This window comes from Ylistrum balloti, unplaced genomic scaffold (genome assembly GCF_031769215.1).
Source record: "Ylistrum balloti isolate Yb309-2 unplaced genomic scaffold, AGI_CSIRO_Ybal_v1 Utg370010, whole genome shotgun sequence".
In the NCBI taxonomy this organism is placed as follows: Eukaryota; Metazoa; Mollusca; class Bivalvia; order Pectinida; family Pectinidae; genus Ylistrum; species Ylistrum balloti.
In genome coordinates, this window is record NW_026782083.1 from 1,452,597 (window position 1) to 1,471,777 (window position 19,181).

Sequence of the window (19,181 nt, forward strand, 5' to 3'; positions counted from 1 at the left end):
TGTTAAAGAATTGAAATAAATAAGAAACCTCAATGGCTGTTGAATTTCAAATGTTTAGGATAGTCTGTTTTTGGAGTATTAAAGTACATGTAAAACATAGGTTAAATTGTGTTGCATTATGATATAAAAACATTTCAACAAATGTTTATATATCCAAACCTGACCATTAGCCTCAATCAAGCACTTTAAATAGTAATTAACAGTGAATTTGGTTTCATTCTCTGATGAGTTTCTGCCATTCAAAACACACAAATAACATGTTTTCAGTTAAATCACATCAAATCTGGATCTGGTTATTACTATAGAAGCATTGATGTAATTTTCAGTTCAGTAACACTCAATATATAACAGTATTTCATGATTCAAAACATTGCACTTTTTCAGAATAAGCAAAATCTTTTTACATGGCTTATGTCTAGTGAATAGTTTAAAATATATGCTAGGTATCAGTATTCACTCATCAAGTTTCATGATCTGTTTTCTTTGAAATAAACATCCAAATATTACCATGAGCATTACATTCTTTATTGTACAGAAATTCATAAATATATAAATGGAAGAAACATTGAAACATAGGTTTATAACACATGTCCAATTAAGAGACTCTCAGCCAAATGCATGATTCCTTATGTATTGTCTGTGTGAATAATCAACTTAAGAAACACAGGTGTCAGGTTCTTAAAACAACATTGTCTGTAGAGATTTCCTCACATTGGCCATTTCCTGCTGTTGCTGTAAGTAAAAATGAATGAAAAGATATTTTGCTTTTTATATGCAATTCAAAATGTAGATTTCAAAATATACTAAGACAGAAAAAAAATATTGTAAAAATATTTCTTCAATTTCAGTCTTATTTAAATCGAGGTCCTGAAATGAATTATGCTGACACACTTTTTATTGGTCCTCTCAATTTTTTTTTTGTGGATCCAATGGCTTCTAAAATTGTCACACTTGATAGCCTATAATTTGTCTTGTGTCTTTGCGCATATCTTAGTATAAGACCTACTTCAGATGGTATTGTTTTGGTGTTTCTAATGAAATTTAAACCGATTAATGAATCTTGTATAATGGTTAAACCTACAGTATCCATCAGAATTTTCTTCTGCAAAAGTGTCATCTCCTTCTTCAATTCTGATTGAACAGTTGATTGCTGAGAGTTGTGGCATGTTCCAAGATCCTCCATCCCCTGTTAAAATTGTTTCACAATAATTCTAATGCCACGTCATTTTTTTCCCCTGAAGGTTACATATCCAACTAATGCTAGTATTTTGTTTTACCCACAGTCAACACAAATCAACATAATATAAAAATACATTTTATATCATTTGTGAGATAAATTTCTTGCCAATGTTGAAATTTATTTTTCAAAGTGAATGAAATAATTGATAACACATGTATGTTTATTTCCTTTTACACTTGGAGAAAAGGATGAAATAACATGATCTTTCCAGTTCAAAAGGCAAATGAATACTGAACTTAAAACTTTCTGAATGTTTCAAATTCACTAAATCAATGACAATCAAATGTGACTGCAATATTCCTTGATCAATGCATGAGTAACTGTAGAAGATATTGTGATCTAATTGAAGTACTTTGTAATAACTGTGATCTTTGAGTATGATATCAGCCCCTCCTCTCAAAAACATAGAATGTGTTTCTGAAGATTTGGGCTATTTAGAAGCGCAAGAAACCTGATAATATATTGTCTTTATTTCAATATATATCCTTATTTCAATATCTAACTAAAATGAAGATGGGGATATTCCAGACAGCTGTGGATCATGGTGGCTATCATGGAATTGCAAAATTCAATTACAATGGCTGCAGTTGCTTTGGGAGGCAAAAGAAACCAATTTTGGTTAAAACAGAGTTATCCTCTTATTTTTTTAGCTAAACCTACCAATTTAAAACAGTCAACATTGATTATCATAATTTACTTCAGGTAAATTTGGTTTAACAGGTGAAATGTTAGAAATAGAGTTAACATTTGGAGGTCAGAGGGCACAGCAACTGTATTGATATTTTGCATCAACACTATAATGGCCACAGTAGCATTATTTGCAGACAGTTTTGTTAGAATATGTAAGGTCACATCATGGTGGCCTGCTTGAATTTATGCATAGTGTCTATAGTGCTATTTACCACAATCTGAATTTGCTTACAAGACACATTTATGCCAACTGCTTTTGAATGTATATTATATACATGATAATAAGAGATACTAGACCAGATTTCAGTAATAGCCTTACCTTTGTATACTGTTCATGGAGCTGTCTGACAGTCTTCAATCTTTGACTTTGGACCACTCTAGCTTGCTGGAAAAGCTTCTGTTGCTGCTTGAAAAGTGCCTACAATTGGATTGTATACATATCTTCAGTACATCTAATGTTATAAGCGCTCACTCTGAATTTTGTTTTCAAGTTTAACCTAGTGTGATTTACTCAACCATATTCATACTCACCAGTCCAGAAAATTGATTTCTGGATCAAGAAATGCTTTTTTGAAATAAAATGTAAAATTAGGAATATTCCCATGAAATTCTCAATAAGGCATAATCACTAATTTTATAATTACTTGTGTTGTCATTAACTTCACTTCCAAATCAAAGCTTCATGTATAAAATATCTGTGACTGCTTCGTAAACTTGTTTTTGAGGGATGTAATTCTGTATGACCAGTCATGCAGTTATCAAATTGGACAATCTAATAAACTTGTAATCCAGATGATTCTAACTGGGAAAATGGCGGTCTATAATGGTATTAAAATGGAACATTTGTCTTTAAACTTGAATGTTATCTAGACAAAGAAATTGTTGTAAGGTTCTAATGAGGTATATATGAATATTGATTTCACAGCAAGATTGAAAAAGATTTAAGATAGTAATTCCATTAAACATACCACAAGTTTTTCCTCTTGCTCTTTTGTCTTCTCAAGATCAGCTTCCCATTGGTTGAAAACAGTATTTATTTGTCTACAGTACTCGGTGTGCAGCTTCCCTCTGAAATATTTAACAATAATATAAGAAATGCATTTGGATAATATCAAAACAAGTTCAGGTAACTGTAAACAAAAGTCAAGGTCCTTCATGTGAGAAAACTTATACTAAGTACCATGCCAAATACTAAGACCTTGATTTTCTATGCATTTTATGTATGGCAAGATAAAATTTAAACTTATATCTGCAAAGAACTTAATATAAACTGAAAATAAATTCAAAAGAAGTTTTTGTTAGTTAACTATTTCACTATTTTAAACATTTCACATGAAAGTGGATTTTGAAAATAAACAATAATTTGCAAAGGTGTGAAGCATACTTGCCTTTCAAGTTGTTGCATTTTCCAAATTTCTTCAACTTTTTTATTACTGGCCTTCAGTGAATTTTGTGTAAATTGCTCAAGACGCTTTCTTTTATTGACTAATGTCTTTGTGATGTCAGCTATAAAACAATACCAGAAACATGTGTTACTCAAATGAAGTATAAAGTAAAAATAATGAAAAAATAACAGTACTACAAGGTCCAGGAAAAGTGCTACGACCAAATCTAGGCCCTCCAAGATAAATTTCTAACTAACTTGGCTTTTGGGTCATTTGCAATGGACTCAGTCAAATAAAACCCAGTTCTTGATCCTAAAACAAATGTCGCAACCAGACCTGAACTTAAATCCAAGACTGCCAAAATCTTATCAGTTGAGCTACTTTGTCACCCTCATAGACCTAGTCCAGTCAAATAACATACTTTTGATCACAAATAATTCTGTGCCACTTGTCTGGACCTTATCTCTTAAAAGTACATTACCTCCAAAACATTCCAGCATCTTTTGCATTTCATTGCTGAAAAGTAGACAAAATTTTAATCAAATTATGCAACATAAAATCCAAGATTGGAATCTCAACAAAATAGAATAAATTTAATTAAAGTATTTTTGACTCTGTTGGGGGCACATAGAGAATTCAAAGAAAACCTCTTTGGTTCACCAGGTGACCTAATACCTAGAAATAGTGTTACCATCTTCAGTACCACAAGACCACTCAAACAAATAACCTCATTCATACCTCAGGCTACCTTTCAAGTGGGCCCCATTTTATACCTCAAAAATGTAGTGACTAGTTAACTCTTTCTTGTGAAAAAAAATAGGCTGTACCAATAAACTTTAAAAGTTTCTGTCATTATAGTTGATATTGGATATCCCTGATGACACCTGATAATAGTCAAGGTAAATCTAGTGCAGTAATTACGGAATGTTGTTGTCGAGACCCAATAAACTGATGCCTACCTGATGATTCCTTAACTGTCTAAAAGAATGTCATAAAATATTTGAATAACCTGTATGTTTCTACATGGTTGTAGGACTGTTTACAACACGTCTGAACAGCCACTTAATGAAATACTGCAAAATGTGAATGAAAACAATGCTTAAAAGAATAAGATTGTGTTCCTTCAGTTGAAAACAACTTTTTAAATATAACATTTAACATTTTATAAGAAATACCGAGACACTTCTAGATGATCACACTTACTTGAACTCCCCTTGGTCTTCAGCAGTCCTTTTCTTTCCCTGTCTTGGTATTATTGGGGTTTCATCTAGAGGACAGTGCAGTTGAAATTTTAAATTAGAATACATTAGTACAGTTTTACAGTAATATCAGTGTTATTTTCACTGAGTTAACTAGGTGAATGTAACAAGTTTTTATATTTTTACCCATTTTTGACCAATCTGAACAATGGATTTGCAGTGAAAATACTGTTATGGACAAGGATGTCAAATGTTGTGTGCAATCTTTATTTTTTTCTCATGAAATATTATCAACACTCCATTCCCCAATCTATAAATCTGGAATCTTTTCTTGTAGAGGAAATGGAATTCAGCAATCCAGTCACCAAGTGACAATTTCCAAAATGACTAAGAAAATCACAGAGTGTAAAAGTAGGAGTGTGATTATATTCCAGGTTGTGTTACTGTGTAGTAGAATTTTATAGGGATCTTATTATGATTACTTCTGGCCCTTGCAGGTGACAGAAAATAAACATGCTCCATCGTATCTCACTGCACCACTAATGTGGGGCACCCAATGCAGATCAGGGGTTGTTTCTAAGGCTCTCTGTTATGGGGACATCTGGTCTAATGCATTGAATTACATGTTCGTAAGAGGTGACTAAGTGTCGGCCCCTGCAGAAGCTGGGAATTTTGTTAACAAAGGGAACACTATTGATGGGAACAAAATAGATCTGCTGTCTCTTCTGCAACATTTGGGATCTTGATATTTTCCTCATAATATCTTTGGCACACTAGTTTCTGATCCCTTAACAATAATTTTTTGCTAGCTATGCTATGTCGATGAACTGACACTAATCAGAGACACAAATGACTAGAAATGTTTACATACTATAAAATTTATTTAAAATGTGACCAGTAAAAGACCAGTATTTGTCTAAAAAGATACCCATGGATAAGACTTCAAATTCGCTCATCTGAAATGTGCACTTCTGTTTCTGATGACATCATTAAATCACAATGATGCTGGAGTTCACTTAAAATGACCCAGAAATACACATTTAACATAAAATCATTGTTTCAATGGGCACTACATATTGATAAAAACATCAAAATAAAATAATGGTGAGAAAATGGTGGATACCTGTGCACCTTTTCTACAGGTTAAGATTATAGTTTTTATTGTTTAGTCCTTTTTTCCTAAAATAAGCCATATTTGTTGATGAACTTCTTTTAATAACACAAGCTATACCACTTGCTAGTTAAAAAAAAAGAATCATCATAAGTGATAATTTAAAAATCATCATTTATCAATACAATTTATAAGGCATGCATGTTTGGATTTGTGGAGTCAAAACATTGCCTATTATTCATATGACGGATGAGGCATCCAAGGATGGATTGATAGGTTATTTCATCATATCTGAGAGGATGTTTGACATGTAACAATGTGTATTAAGAAAAAATACACAAATTTACCAATGAAATATATACTCATAATAGTTTAATGTGGTTTTAATTGTTTAAATTACAATTTTTTTATTCTTTTTAGAAGCGTGGCCTGATATGGCTATCAAAATTATCAGGGTGCAAGGTAACGCAGACCAAAAGTTCATGTGATACGACTCGACAAAATGGTCATTCCGATATAGACTGATGTCCAGACGATACCCTTGTCTGTATGAAAGACATAAAAAAAACATTTTTAAAAAACTCGTAATAGGCAAATGTGAAGATTAAAAATCTGAATATTAAATTAAATACAAAAGAAATCTCGAAGGTTTATCTTAAAGGTGACTGACAATGTTATTAAAACGATAACTGCAGTACACTTTGAAATCTAGAAGTGAGTTTGAGGGATTCATGGAAATCTTCGGTATCGGAAACTTAAAAGCGAAAAGTGCGAGATAAACCTCGTGATGGGCTACTGTCTAGACTGTGTTCCCTCGATTCTATATCATCATCTTCTTCCCGATCGTCTATTTCTATCTTGGACTTTGTCTGTTGCTTTTGCTGAATCGGAGAGCCACTGTTATTCTTTTTGTGAGTCCGTGTAGGAGGCATCGTTCTGATATCAATTTCACCGGATGCGAATTAAGCAGACGAAATATCTACTTCCGGCAGAGTACTTGCTAAATTTTATAGTACACGAAATAGATCTATTCGTACCTGTACTTCTTTAATCACTTCGCGAGAAATCTGTATATTTGACATTTATTTCATTTAATTTACCACCAAAAAAATACAAAATTAATGAAACATTTTTTCACGTGTCCAAATGATGATTTAAATGAAAATGCGAATGAATACATATTTAGAATCAAAGAAATGTTGGCGCGAAATAAGAACGTTAAATCAGAGTATTTTCTCTGCCACGACTCGCTTACAAAAGAAGGTGATGCGTAACTAAAAGTAATTTCCTATTATTCTCTCTACTGTCTGCCCAAGCTCAAAGCTTCCGGGAATCTAGGACAAAGGAAGGTGTGTCATTGAGAGGAGTAGGGGATCTGTCTGCTGATTAAGCTCTATCGCGAGAAAAGGCCAGTTTTTGTGATATGTATCCAGGTTTATTCTAGATTGTAGACTTAACATTTGAAAAAAAAACTATTTGTTAATGCTTTTAGGGTGGATTTCATTGTGAAATGGAGGTGCTAAATGTGCTCTTAACTAACTGTAAACGACTTCTCCCTTCCTGTAGATCCTTTTATATAATAGGTCTATAAATTGCAACGGAGATGAATATTTTACTCAACCAATCTGGCCTTACTTACAGAGAACTCTCAACTGATAACTTTTATAAACTGAATAGACGAAAGTTAATATATGTCACCAGTACGCGAATACTAGTCAGAACGCGTCCGTTGCAGTCAGATGAAGGGAGACAAATCTTATCCAAACACATTCTTCAAATAAGTTTTCGGTAGGCCAGTTGGTAAAAAGAAAGAGTGAATTTTATGCAGATACAGAGAAATGACACTATTCTGTACCAAACGCCGTAGTTAATGTAATTTTATCTTGGATGTTATGAAATAATGCCACGTCAATATTGCATGACTTAATCTGAAGCAGATTTAAAAGTTTCTCCAAGAACAATTATTTATACATACATGTTTTACATGTAGAGTTTAGAGCACTGCTTCATTCAGCAAAGAGAGTAATATTAAAATACAACAGAATCTGTATGTTAACATAAAAGGCTTTATTGTGTTTTTCTATAGAAAAACATCATGCACCTGAAAACAAATAAAGCTTGAATACACAAGATTACTTACACTAAATGCAGGCAGCAGTTTTACAGATAATGGTACATGTTATCACTACACACATAACTGTTTAGGTACAATAGTAACACAACAGGTCTAAGCACCAAGACAAACACAAATCACACTTTAGAACAAACTATGAGAAGTAATCTGTATTTCAAGGAAAATTTATAAACTTTCTCTCAAATAAACTGTTAGGATTTGCATAATTCAAAACACCAAAATGGCAAGTAACCGCCTTAACATGCAGATGTTATTATCATTAATAATTTTGTAATAGGATAAAATAAATCATTAACTTTCAAAGTCTTAATACTAAAATTTGTTTTCATTCTGAAATGTATTACAGGATATCTAAATCTCACTGTTAGTAAAAAGATACAATCCCACAATAATAGTTTGTACACATGGATAGTATTATATCTAATTACAGTAAAAGTCATTAAACGAATGTATCCTGTGCAAAAAAAAACAAAAAACAAGGACTAGCTAGACTGGACTCCAACATGGGACTTTTGAACTAGAGACACTGACACTGTAATCACTTCTCTCTCCTTCAACAAATTCTGTCATCAAAAAGGCTTGATACCACAACCAGTGAAAAATCTGTTGGATGCAAAATGGAACAGGAGAGGAAAAAAATGCATGACCAGATCAAGACTTGAACCCCTGAACTCTGAATTACCAGATCAAGACTCTAACCTCTAAAATATAGATAAAAAGACAGACTCTAACCATGGAACACTTGATGACCAGACTAAGACTCTAACCATGGAACACTTGATGACCAGACCAAGACTCTAACCACGGAACTCTAAATGACCAGACCAAGACTCTAACCAAGGTTCTCTAAATGACCAGACCAAGACTCTAACCACGGAACATTTGATGACCAGACCAAAACTTGAACCCCTGAACTCTAGATGGATAGTAAATAAACCACCTGATACTCAGTGATAATTCCTTGATTGTTCATACATTTATAATGTACTCAAAACTAGATACAATTTCTATGAAGTTTGGAGTAAAAACACCAGTATTAATTCCTACTAAAGCTAGTTTTTCTATTGCCTATAAGTATTAACATTTTGTATAAACTCTCTTAGTTCAAACTATCCCAGTTTGTATAAAGTGGCACTATATTCTGACTAGAAAAAGCTTTCCATATAGAGGTAATTAGAGTCAACCGAATATTAAATAAACAAGCTTAAAGATTTATACAAATGTTGTAAAGTATACCGGAGGACATATATTGGCTGCCGTAATAATGTATAAAGTAGAAACAAATGTTTCATTCACAAGAAAAAAATATCTCTATATTGCCAATGGAATTCAAATATCCTGGTACAAAATGGGAGAGACTAATACCCCACTAGTGAATTTCCAACACAAAGGAGAACTATAATCAAAATCTTCAATTTCACACAGCTCTACTATCAAGGACATGATCAGCCTAATATGTAAAAATAGAAAACAGGATTCCACACTTTGGTATCATAAATTATGCAGCACTTGAGCAGAAAAAGCTCAGTAAAAAAAATAAGACATCAAATAGTCAACATAACAAATAGTTTTCTAAAGATAGAACAGCCTATATGTGTAATTAATGGCTGTAATGGCATAAATAACCCAGTATATATTACTGATAACCCAGTACATATCACTGATTACCCAGTACATGTCACTGATTACCCAGTACATATCACTGATAACCCAGTAAATATTACTGATTACCCAGAATATCTCACTGATTACCAAGTACATATCACTGATTACCCAGTACATATCACTGATTACCCAGTATATATCACTGATAACCCAGTATATATTACTGATTACCCAGTACATATCACTGATTACCCAGTATATATTACTGATAACCTAGTATATATTACTGATAACCCAGTATATATCACTGATAACCCAGTATATATCACTAATTACCCAGTACATATCACTGATTACCCAGTATATATCACTGATTACCCAGAATATCTCACTGATTACCAAGTACATATCACTGATAACCCAGTATATATCACTGATTACCAAGTACATATCACTGATAACCCAGTATATATCACTGATTACCCAGTATATATCACTGATAACCCAGTATATATCACTGATTACCCAGTATATATCACTGATTACCCAGTATATATCACTGATAACCCAGTATATATCACTGATTACCCAGTATATATTACTGATAATCTAGTATATTTTACTGATAACCCAGTATATATCACTGATAACCAGTATATATCACTGATTACAACACGCATACATATCGTTGATTACCTCGGACTTATCTCTGATAATTTTACCATTTCTCATCAATAATATTTTCACTCTATGTTCTTCAGGGTGTTACAGTATGCATAACTTGATGAATTATTGAGACCAGAGCAGCATTTAATCCAGTTCATTTTGTATATAGGGTATACTATATAACACAAGTTTTGTGTCTACACAAAAAGAATTCAATTTAGTATAAAAAAAAAGTATAAAGCAATGAATCCCTGAAAAAGCCATGTTCTATCATTTCTTAATGAAAATGATACACATACAAAACTTGAAACAGTTTGGAAAACATGAATATAAAATAATTTTTCAACAACTTAAACTAGGCAAGCAAGAAATAGTCTTTAATCTAAACAAAGTAAATGCTGTTTGGATCTTGAAAAATGCTCACAACATTAGGAGACAGAAAGACTTAAGATTAAACATCATCCAAGCATTTGATTTATAGTATAGCAGTTAATTATGATATTACAAAATAATGACAGGAAATGAGTGTTAATCTATTAAAAATATATTTGTCATGTCAGATATATCATATGACTGATTGTTATATATTAAATAATAAGACTGACAATACCTATCTCTTACTTTAATTTAGCATCAAACCCTGGACCAAAGTAGTCATCACATAGTAAACATTATCTTTCATAATTTAAATTGAATAGTAGTTTATAAAAATAACATACCATAGTTTACCGGTAATAATAGACAAGTACATAAAATGGAATAAAATTGCACAAATTGTTTTGTTGTGGAAAAATGTGATAAAACCACTGTTTATCTAATTGATATTGTAATCACTCCCAAATATTTAAACAAAATAACTTGAAACTAAAAATGATAAAGACAAAAGTTCAGAATACTTCATGGTCCAGGTCCATAACAGCAAAATTTCTACAGAAGATCATGGTGAATTAAGTGGTCCAATTGAAGGAAATAGATTTTGGAGAGAAACGTGAGTGAAACAGATCTGGTTGAACCAAGTTCAAATACATGTTGAACAAAAGCAAATCAGTGTCACAAAAGACAGGAATGTTGTACTTTAGAGTAAAAATCAAATCAATAAAGAAGATATTTTCTTTGGTACAGACTAGTATTAAATATCAATAATTTGATATCTCATATGAAATTCAACCCAATGGAATTATTTCAGCAGCATGAACATATAGCTTTACAAGTACCAGAGTATTCCATCAAAATATCAATAACAAAGAGACTAACCAACAGACAAATCAAGCAATATCTCAAAAACAAGGATAATATCCCAAACCAGAAATAAACAGAAAATGATGTAGAGCTTGATGATGAACTCTCTCAGTAAATGGAAGAAGGGGAAGTAACTTTATCAGTGAGGAGACACATTCCAAGTTGAAATCTGTTTTCTTCAGTTGACTTTAAAAGTTTGTTGTATTGTGATATAGTGATTTACTTCAATTTTCTCCATCTGATCAAGCTTAAACCAGAAGGCATTTATTTTGCAGAAATACTAAATTGTGTCATTATTTTCTCTCTGAACTTTATTTCAACTACTTTTGCATTTTTCTACTATCTTATAAAGTCGAAACTTTATGAAACCTTTAACAAAATAATTTTTTCTTTGGCCTTTCACTTTTACTTCTATATCTGATTTGAAATTTGAAATAGTTCACATTCAATTTACAATTAGTAACAGAAGAGCTGTTGGACCACCACAGTTGTACAGTGGGCTGTTCTTCCTATCAGTTAGAGATGTTGAGCAATGATCTTCCTGATGTCACACTGAGTATATAACTACCAGAAGTACTTGCTGTATATATTGATGATAAATGAAGCCAGCACTATTGACAAAATAAATGTAAATCCATCTGTTTGCCCAACAAGCATTCTGACAAAAGTCACAAATCTTTGAGTGAAGGATGGCAGAATTTGTCTCTTTTTCTGGTCCTGTTTGCCCTACAAAAATCCAAATAAGAAATATTAGGTTCTCTTAAGTGAGATCTACAATTGCAACTAATATCAAAACCTCAATGTAATCCTTTTTTGTTTTTTGGTGACACTAAGATATGTTAAGAGTTCATGTTTTTGCAGTTCCCTTGCATGTCTCCTTAATATATATCTCTAGACAATGATGGTAGTATACATGTACAAAAGTTGTCAACATCACAAATTACTTAAACACAAAATTAGCATGGCTTGCCATTTCTATCGGCTATAAGCAAACATGGATACACTTTACAACAGAAAACACATGATGTATTCATTACTTTAATGCAATGTGGAGCAGAGCTAATATCAGTAAAGAAGTCAGGTGGTCTCTAAAATTACACATTCTAGAAGCATTATGTTGAAATGATATGAGCTAACTGCTTGTTTTCTAATTCCCCATAATAAAAAGCTTAACAGAATTTTATGTACCAGGTAGCCTGAGAAATATCGAGTATTGTTTAAAATAAAATGTGAACACTTAAACAATACAGGACAAGGGAGGTAATTCTGACTTACCTTGGTGTCTTCCTCTGGTATGATTTTTGCATGTTTGAGATACTGTACTAAGGAAGGGTTATCCTTTTCCACTGGAGGGAAGTACTCATTCTTCTTCTCTCTTACCCACCAGTCCTGCCTGTACAATAAATATATGGGTAAACATTTTCAGCTCCTAATGTTTTAAAAATCATCAATACCATATGAGAATGTTTTCATGATGAAATTATGTAGGTATCGTTGTACTGTCAACTGTTTAATTTTGTGTAACTTTGCCTGTTGTTCTTATCTATATTTCATTTATTTCATAGAACATAATTAATTAATTAATACAACAAAAAATACCATACCATTCTAACCATATTGTACTCTGCTGTGTAAATGAGGCGAGAAGACTTTGGAAACTGTTCTATCATTGAAAGTGTGATACAACAGTAAAATTATCATAAGACACCTACCCATTATTCTGTGAGAAGTGGTAATGATAGAGAGTAGCCCTGATGTATTTTGGTGGTTCCTCTGGAAATGGATTGTGGTGGAGTAGCTGTATGACCTCTGGTTGACCTTGAAGGAGTCTGTAAGCCATATTGACAAACCATGTGTTGTGTTGATAGCTTCCTAAGGCTGCAAACCACATTTGCCAATCCAAACGGGGCTGATGAGGGGCTGAAGAAATTTATAATAGTGACGATTTTAGAGGTTCAGACATTCAGAGCTTTGAACTTCAGATACACACTCTGCTGTCAACATCACAAGACGGTCAGATCTGTACTCACCAACAACAGGAGGTATACGTGACAGATTCCCAGGTTTGTACATAAACTCGTATTCCTTCCAGTCTCCTTCTAGGCTGTCACTGCCTTCAACTATGACCTCAGGCCGACCTCCAACACCAGTCATCCTGAAAAGTAAAACTGTACATGCATTTGTTGTGGACACTTATTATAATAGGTCTCATATACAGCGTTAATATAACATACACCAAGTACAGATAAAAAGTAAATACAAGAATCTTCACAGAAAAGCGACTGAAGTCATGCAATAATAATACGGTTCTTGTTATTGGAACAGGTAATGAGAAATACCCTGCAACCTGTGATACAAATCCTTGACAAAACAATTATTTATATGTCCTAACCCTGATACAATATTGACCTGTATGTCTGTTCCTTGATAAAATACTGACCTGTATGTCTGTTCCCTGATATAATATTGACCTGTATGTCTGTTCCTTGATAAAATACTGACCTGTATGTCTGTTCCCTGATAAAATACTGACCTGTATGTCTGTTCCCTGATAAAATACTGACCTGTATGTCTGTTCCCTGATATAATATTGACCTGTATGTCTGTTCCCTGACAAAATATTAGCCTTTATATCTGTTCCCTGACAAAATATGTCTGTACTCTGACAAATCGATGACCTGGTACAATATTAACCTCAATACAATGGAAGGAAAGTAGTAAACCTCAAAAAAAATTTAAGGGAGGAATATTTACAAAGTATAACATCTCATAAACAATTTTTGAAAATAAGTTGTTGTAAGAACATTATACATGGCACAAAGTAAGGTCTCAATCAACACAGGCTTTTTCCCAACTTAATAAAAGCATCTTTGATGCTTATTAATACCTTTACTCATTAAAATGTTCATATTGTACAAAATAAAATGTATTTTACAATATGTTATTGACATACAAATAGGTTGTTTTAAACTTGGTAAAGAAATTAGCACTTGGTTCAGAAAAAAGTGCCACATTAGTTAAGGTACAATTAATACTAATAATTAACAGGTAGCATAGATAGTTTAATAGGTATCAAATTCACACAATCATCAACCAAACAAATATAATGAGAAATGTACTAAAGGCATTTTTTAAAAAATGGATACCAATGTGATATACGACTTTCCCTTTGTTATTTCAGTGTTGGATATAGAAAATTAGTAAGTATTAACTAAGTCAATGAGGAGTTAAGGAACAAACAGGTGGTGACAGGATAAAACAACAATACCTCTGATGTTTGTAGGAAGTCATTGAAGATAAACCCATCCCTAAGTAGTAAGGTTAAAAGGACTACTGGTTAAGAACCATTGTTTCTGTGAATCACTTTGTACTGTAACACATTATTAATAGTTTAGTACAGTATAGTTTTAATTGTCAATAGTTGTACTATCAAAACCTTATTGGATGGAAGGTGTTGGTAGGTCATGTGATAGTGGAAGTTTCAACTTCCTCATTCTCAAATCTACTGCACAAAGTACAAGTGATTCACAGAAGCAGAAAACAGTTACAACACAATTCCTTACACCCTAAACAATCCGTAAGAGCTAGTCATCTGGAAGGGCTCAAACTTTTCGTGCGCATTCCTGAAGATGGTGGGGACACTATAGTAGGAGGAGTTGGACAGGTAGGATAAGGGAACCTGCAACGATATACCATGTCACACCCATCAGGTCAAAGGTTAAATATACTGAAGTCCTTAGTTCAAAGGTCAAGGTCAAATGTTAGAAAAGCATGGATAAAATTTGTCAAACACTGTGTTCATTCATCAAATATTGTATGTAAAATTATCATTCTGTCTGGAAGCAACATTGTGTGACAATATAATTATGTACACTATTAAAAACAGAACACAACAAAATAGCTAGTGGCTACAAGATGTTGATTAAGGATTTATCTGAATTGGGTTTTCAAATTTTAAACTTTAACTTTAAATTTGCTAGGGGCATCTTGTTACTTGAAGATATCTAGGCTATAGATGATTATTTATGAAGCTACTGTTTTACTTATAAAATCTTTAATTTTCTCCCTGTAATGATATTGGGGCAGTGAATTATCCAATCTTCACAGTAGTCTGTATTACACTTTAAAAGTAGACGACCGCACTTTACTATTTTAGAAGCCATGGCTATGGACAATCTTTTGTCAAGTTAATTTTTATCATTTCTTATTTGTTGGGTGCCATGCACATTCTGTTTTTTGAAAATGAACTTTGCAAAGACATGATATAGACTCTTAGTAATATTTACACAAAAGCTTATAGTGAAAGCATGGCAACATGTAATTTCACAATTAACACACAAGGAATAGCAGACACAGCAACAAACAGAAGAAGCATGCTAGAACCGTAAGTAACACACAAGCAAACTGTAGAGTATATATTTGTATATGATGGCTGGATCTGAAGGAATTAAAACTGGTATTGGAAATTTTCTTTGTGAATTTTCTAAAAATTTTGACCATGAACATTAACAATGTGTTATCTCTTTAGTAAATAAATTATCCTGGAAGGAACTGCAGTTTTAGCACACTAAAACAAAGATAAGCTCGGTAAAGTTGTCATCAGATGAGCATTATCTTCCTTCAGATGCTGCCATTGTAGATGACTAGAGCTAGTGGGTACCTTCTGAAAAGCCCATAAGAGTTGGTGAGATGGTAGGGCTGGAGTTTGGACCTATAGGTAAAAAAAGCCCTAGGGATGTACTGCTGTGCTGGCTTACTGACCACTGTATGTGGAACCTAAGGGCAAAACAAATTTCTCCATTAATTCTTTAACATCCAATAAGATTTGAAAACATGTGTAATGTCATATCTTTAGAATGATGTGATATTGCTAAGATCTCAAAATGACAGGTCACGTATTAAAAATGAATGTGAAAACGAAAATAATTCTTACCATATCACATCAGAACATAATTTACTAAGGTTATAAATTAGCCTTTTCTTTAATTTAGAAAAAAGAAAATGTGGGATAGTGTAAAGTTTAACACAAGAATAGATTAAACTTTCCCAATAAAACTTCTTAGATTTAAGCCGAGTTAGTTTATACTGTAACAACAATGGATCCTTCGATAAGTGATTGATTCAGTTACAGAGAAGATGTGTTAGTCTATGTAGTAATAATCTTTGAACCAATGGAGATAAAATGGTAATGTGTAGGGTTATTTCTGAACAAGGACTTATCAACAGTGCAGAAAAACTGAAAACATACAATGTAGGTGTTACAGTGAAAGATAGAGTCACAACATCACAATACACCACTCATCACAATGTAAACACTAAGATAAACTTGATTGTAAATTGTTCAGGATTGGCTGGTGTAATAAATTAAGGGGTCGAACACATTGAGGATATTACAAGAATTTCCATGAAATTTATCTAAACGAAGCAAAGGAAAATAAAAAAAATTTGTGACAAGTTTCATAAATCTCTTATGAAATGAAACGAGTACGAGATTCTGTTTATCATATAACTTAAATATTAACTGTATGTGTAATCTCTCTTTCTGCCTGTGTAATACTAGTGTGTCCAGGGCAATACACCCAGTTTCGCTGTTTTTGTATCATACACCCATCCATGCAATACAGATACACATGCGTAGTAATGTTACGTGTCCCTTCCCAATTAATGTCATCGCCTCATACAATGTATACACATTGGTGTACAAATAGTTATTTGTAGTGACTGTTTACATTTCATTTGAATTTTCTTGGGCAAACTTTGTTTGCCAAATTAAGGTATTGAGAATTAATTTTCAATTAATTACAGAATAAAAAATATGATTTTGATGTAATATGGCATCCCTTGTAGTACGTTGACCATGTCTGAAGCTATTTTTTTCCAAATATTTTTGAATGAGAAATGAGAGAAAAATGCTCCTTTATATGTCCAGGTAAAGGATGGGATATTTCACCCTCAAAGTCACTAAATGTGGTAAAACCTGAGGCTTTTACGACGTTCTGTGGCCCCTCTGGATTGAATAACCTTATCCAACACCCCGTCATATGAAAGAGTCTTATAAGAACTCATGTAAATATAATTTCATTAGTCTGATGTCAAATCTAAATTGGTGATATTGTCACTCCATACCTCTATCTTTGGTGACATCACAATTCAGGTGATGTCATGAAGTTGAAACGTCACATTCAAAACAATGACAACCTTCAGTCTTTCACAGATCTTCAAGGTGTTATTACAAGTGTGGAAACCACAAAATTTATGTAATGGGTGTTATTACACTGATAACAAGAGAGTGCTGTGATAAAAGTTGTTCTCATACAAAATGTATGGAAGAAATGTAGTTAAAACAGGACAAGAAACAAAGACTTGAATTGAAACACAACAGACATTTCACAGAGAAAAGAATTCAAAATGAAATCAATCCCGATACAGTTAGCCAATAATTACATAAGAAATAGCCATAATTAAAGCATACTGACAGCACATGCTGCTGGCTCTTCCTGTATCTAGGCAAATCATAGTCATATAAATAATCATAAAGCCATTTTTTTAATCAACATCTGTAACCACTCAGCCTACAACTTGTGATTGATTTAATACTAACAGAATAATTCTTGTTAATGATAAATTGTTTGATAAGCTAATTCCCTAATCAAAATCTAATCTTATGAGCTATATATATATATATATATCTATTTAACAAGTCATAAGAAGGGAGATAACTTCCTGACCAGACTGATGCCAAGCATTCCTGCAGATATAGCTCCAAACAGCACACACTGGGCAACAGATAATAACCTCCAGTGCAGAGCTTTCTTCTCCATCATACTCCTACAACAGTCAATTTTTCTCCATCATAAAACAAGTAATTAGTCTCCGTCATTAAACGTGATTATTCTCCATCATAACACAAGTAATCATTTCCCATCACAGACCTATAATAAGTAGACATTTTCATCTTATTCTATTTATGGGGTAGTTGGCATGTTTTTATGCATATATAGAGATAAGATGATGAATTTTTGTTTTAACATGAGACAAAGTTGAATGCTAAAATGACAAAATTCTTGATCTTATCTCTATACATGCATAAAATAAGCAAATTATATCCATTCTAAAATTATTTGAGGCTTAAAAAGATGTAAAATCAAGATTACAAGAGAATTTCAACAAGAAATGACATCTGAAATTTTACTTTGAAATTATCCCTTCATTTACGTTTAACCAATCATATTGTTCCTTTTAACCATGAATAACAAGAAAGTTCAGCCCACTTTCAAGTTGTCGACAGATTTGGGATAGGATGTAGGTCAAGGTATATGGATAAAACTAAAAATGTTTCTCTGAATGGATCATTTTCACAAAGTTCTAGTGTACATACATGAAATTCAGGAAATTTTCCTGCAAGTAATAGTGATAACTGTGTGATAATGTCGACTGATAACACAGCATACATTGTGGAAAGGCTTCAGAGTTTACAAAAAATGGGAGAATAATTGAAGTTTGCTGTATGTTTATTTCAAATGGCGATTAGGATGTCTTTATCTTCTTGACAGAATTTACGGTGAAGACAACACCATGTGACTACTGACTTGTAGTTAGAATATTACTGAAGTTTAATCTGTCATATTTCTGATATATCACCAACAAACCGAAAACCCTAGACTTAAAACGGTAAGGTTGTGAATGTCACCAAGATAGTCATCTTTGTTCTTTCCACATGACTATATATAATATCTGGTCAAGTTCTCAATGTCAGTAATAATCTGCCTCAACATAAAAGAAGCTTCAGAATGATAGTCATGACAATGTATTGGTGATACATCACTATTACCTGACAGTACAAAATATCATAGAAATATGATCTATCTTTTGTGAGTGTTTTCTATAATATCAATTTTCATAAAATGGTGAG

At 32.7% G+C, this 19,181-nt stretch overlaps 2 protein-coding genes across 3 annotated transcripts in view; both read right to left on the bottom strand.

The window, feature by feature from the left end:
• Positions 1 to 678: 678 nt before the first annotated feature.
• On the bottom strand, positions 679 to 6,557 carry LOC132548454 (synaptonemal complex protein 3-like). Its single transcript, XM_060212321.1, has 8 exons — positions 6,407 to 6,557; positions 4,519 to 4,582; positions 3,797 to 3,831; positions 3,319 to 3,436; positions 2,899 to 2,998; positions 2,250 to 2,348; positions 1,082 to 1,186; positions 679 to 732 (listed from the first exon to the last, which is right to left on the bottom strand). Exons 1-8 carry the CDS (start codon positions 6,555 to 6,557, stop codon positions 679 to 681), a joined length of 726 nt encoding a protein of 241 aa, XP_060068304.1.
• A 1,120-nt stretch (positions 6,558 to 7,677) lies between these two features.
• The window catches only part of LOC132548360 (lipase maturation factor 2-like), a 51,876-nt gene continuing 40,372 nt past the window's right edge, over positions 7,678 to 19,181 (bottom strand). Inside the window, exons 11-16 of one of the 2 annotated variants that reach the window (XM_060212219.1) lie at positions 17,998 to 18,097; positions 14,833 to 14,948; positions 13,300 to 13,424; positions 12,982 to 13,189; positions 12,545 to 12,662; positions 7,678 to 11,995 (exon numbers count right to left, since the gene is read on the bottom strand). In XM_060212219.1, the coding sequence (XP_060068202.1) occupies positions 11,834 to 11,995; positions 12,545 to 12,662; positions 12,982 to 13,189; positions 13,300 to 13,424; positions 14,833 to 14,948; positions 17,998 to 18,097 (829 nt within the window). In that variant the 3' untranslated portion in view covers positions 7,678 to 11,833. Of the gene's footprint in view, positions 11,996 to 12,544; positions 12,663 to 12,981; positions 13,190 to 13,299; positions 13,425 to 14,832; positions 14,949 to 15,929; positions 16,046 to 17,997; positions 18,098 to 19,181 lie in introns of both variants that reach the window. The other variant, XM_060212218.1, reaches the window with a different exon arrangement.

Excerpts from the sequence above, each read along its gene's own strand:
- LOC132548454 (XM_060212321.1), bottom strand. The coding sequence starts at position 6,557 with ATGCCTCCTACACGGACTCACAAAAAGAATAACAGTGGCTCTCCGATT. Across the intron at positions 3,437-3,796 it reads GATGCTGGAATGTTTTGGAG|CTGACATCACAAAGACATTA; the intron begins GTAATGTACTTT and ends ATTGTTTTATAG. Across the intron at positions 733-1,081 it reads AGAAAATTCTGATGGATACT|CAACAGCAGGAAATGGCCAA; the intron begins GTAGGTTTAACC and ends TTTTACTTACAG.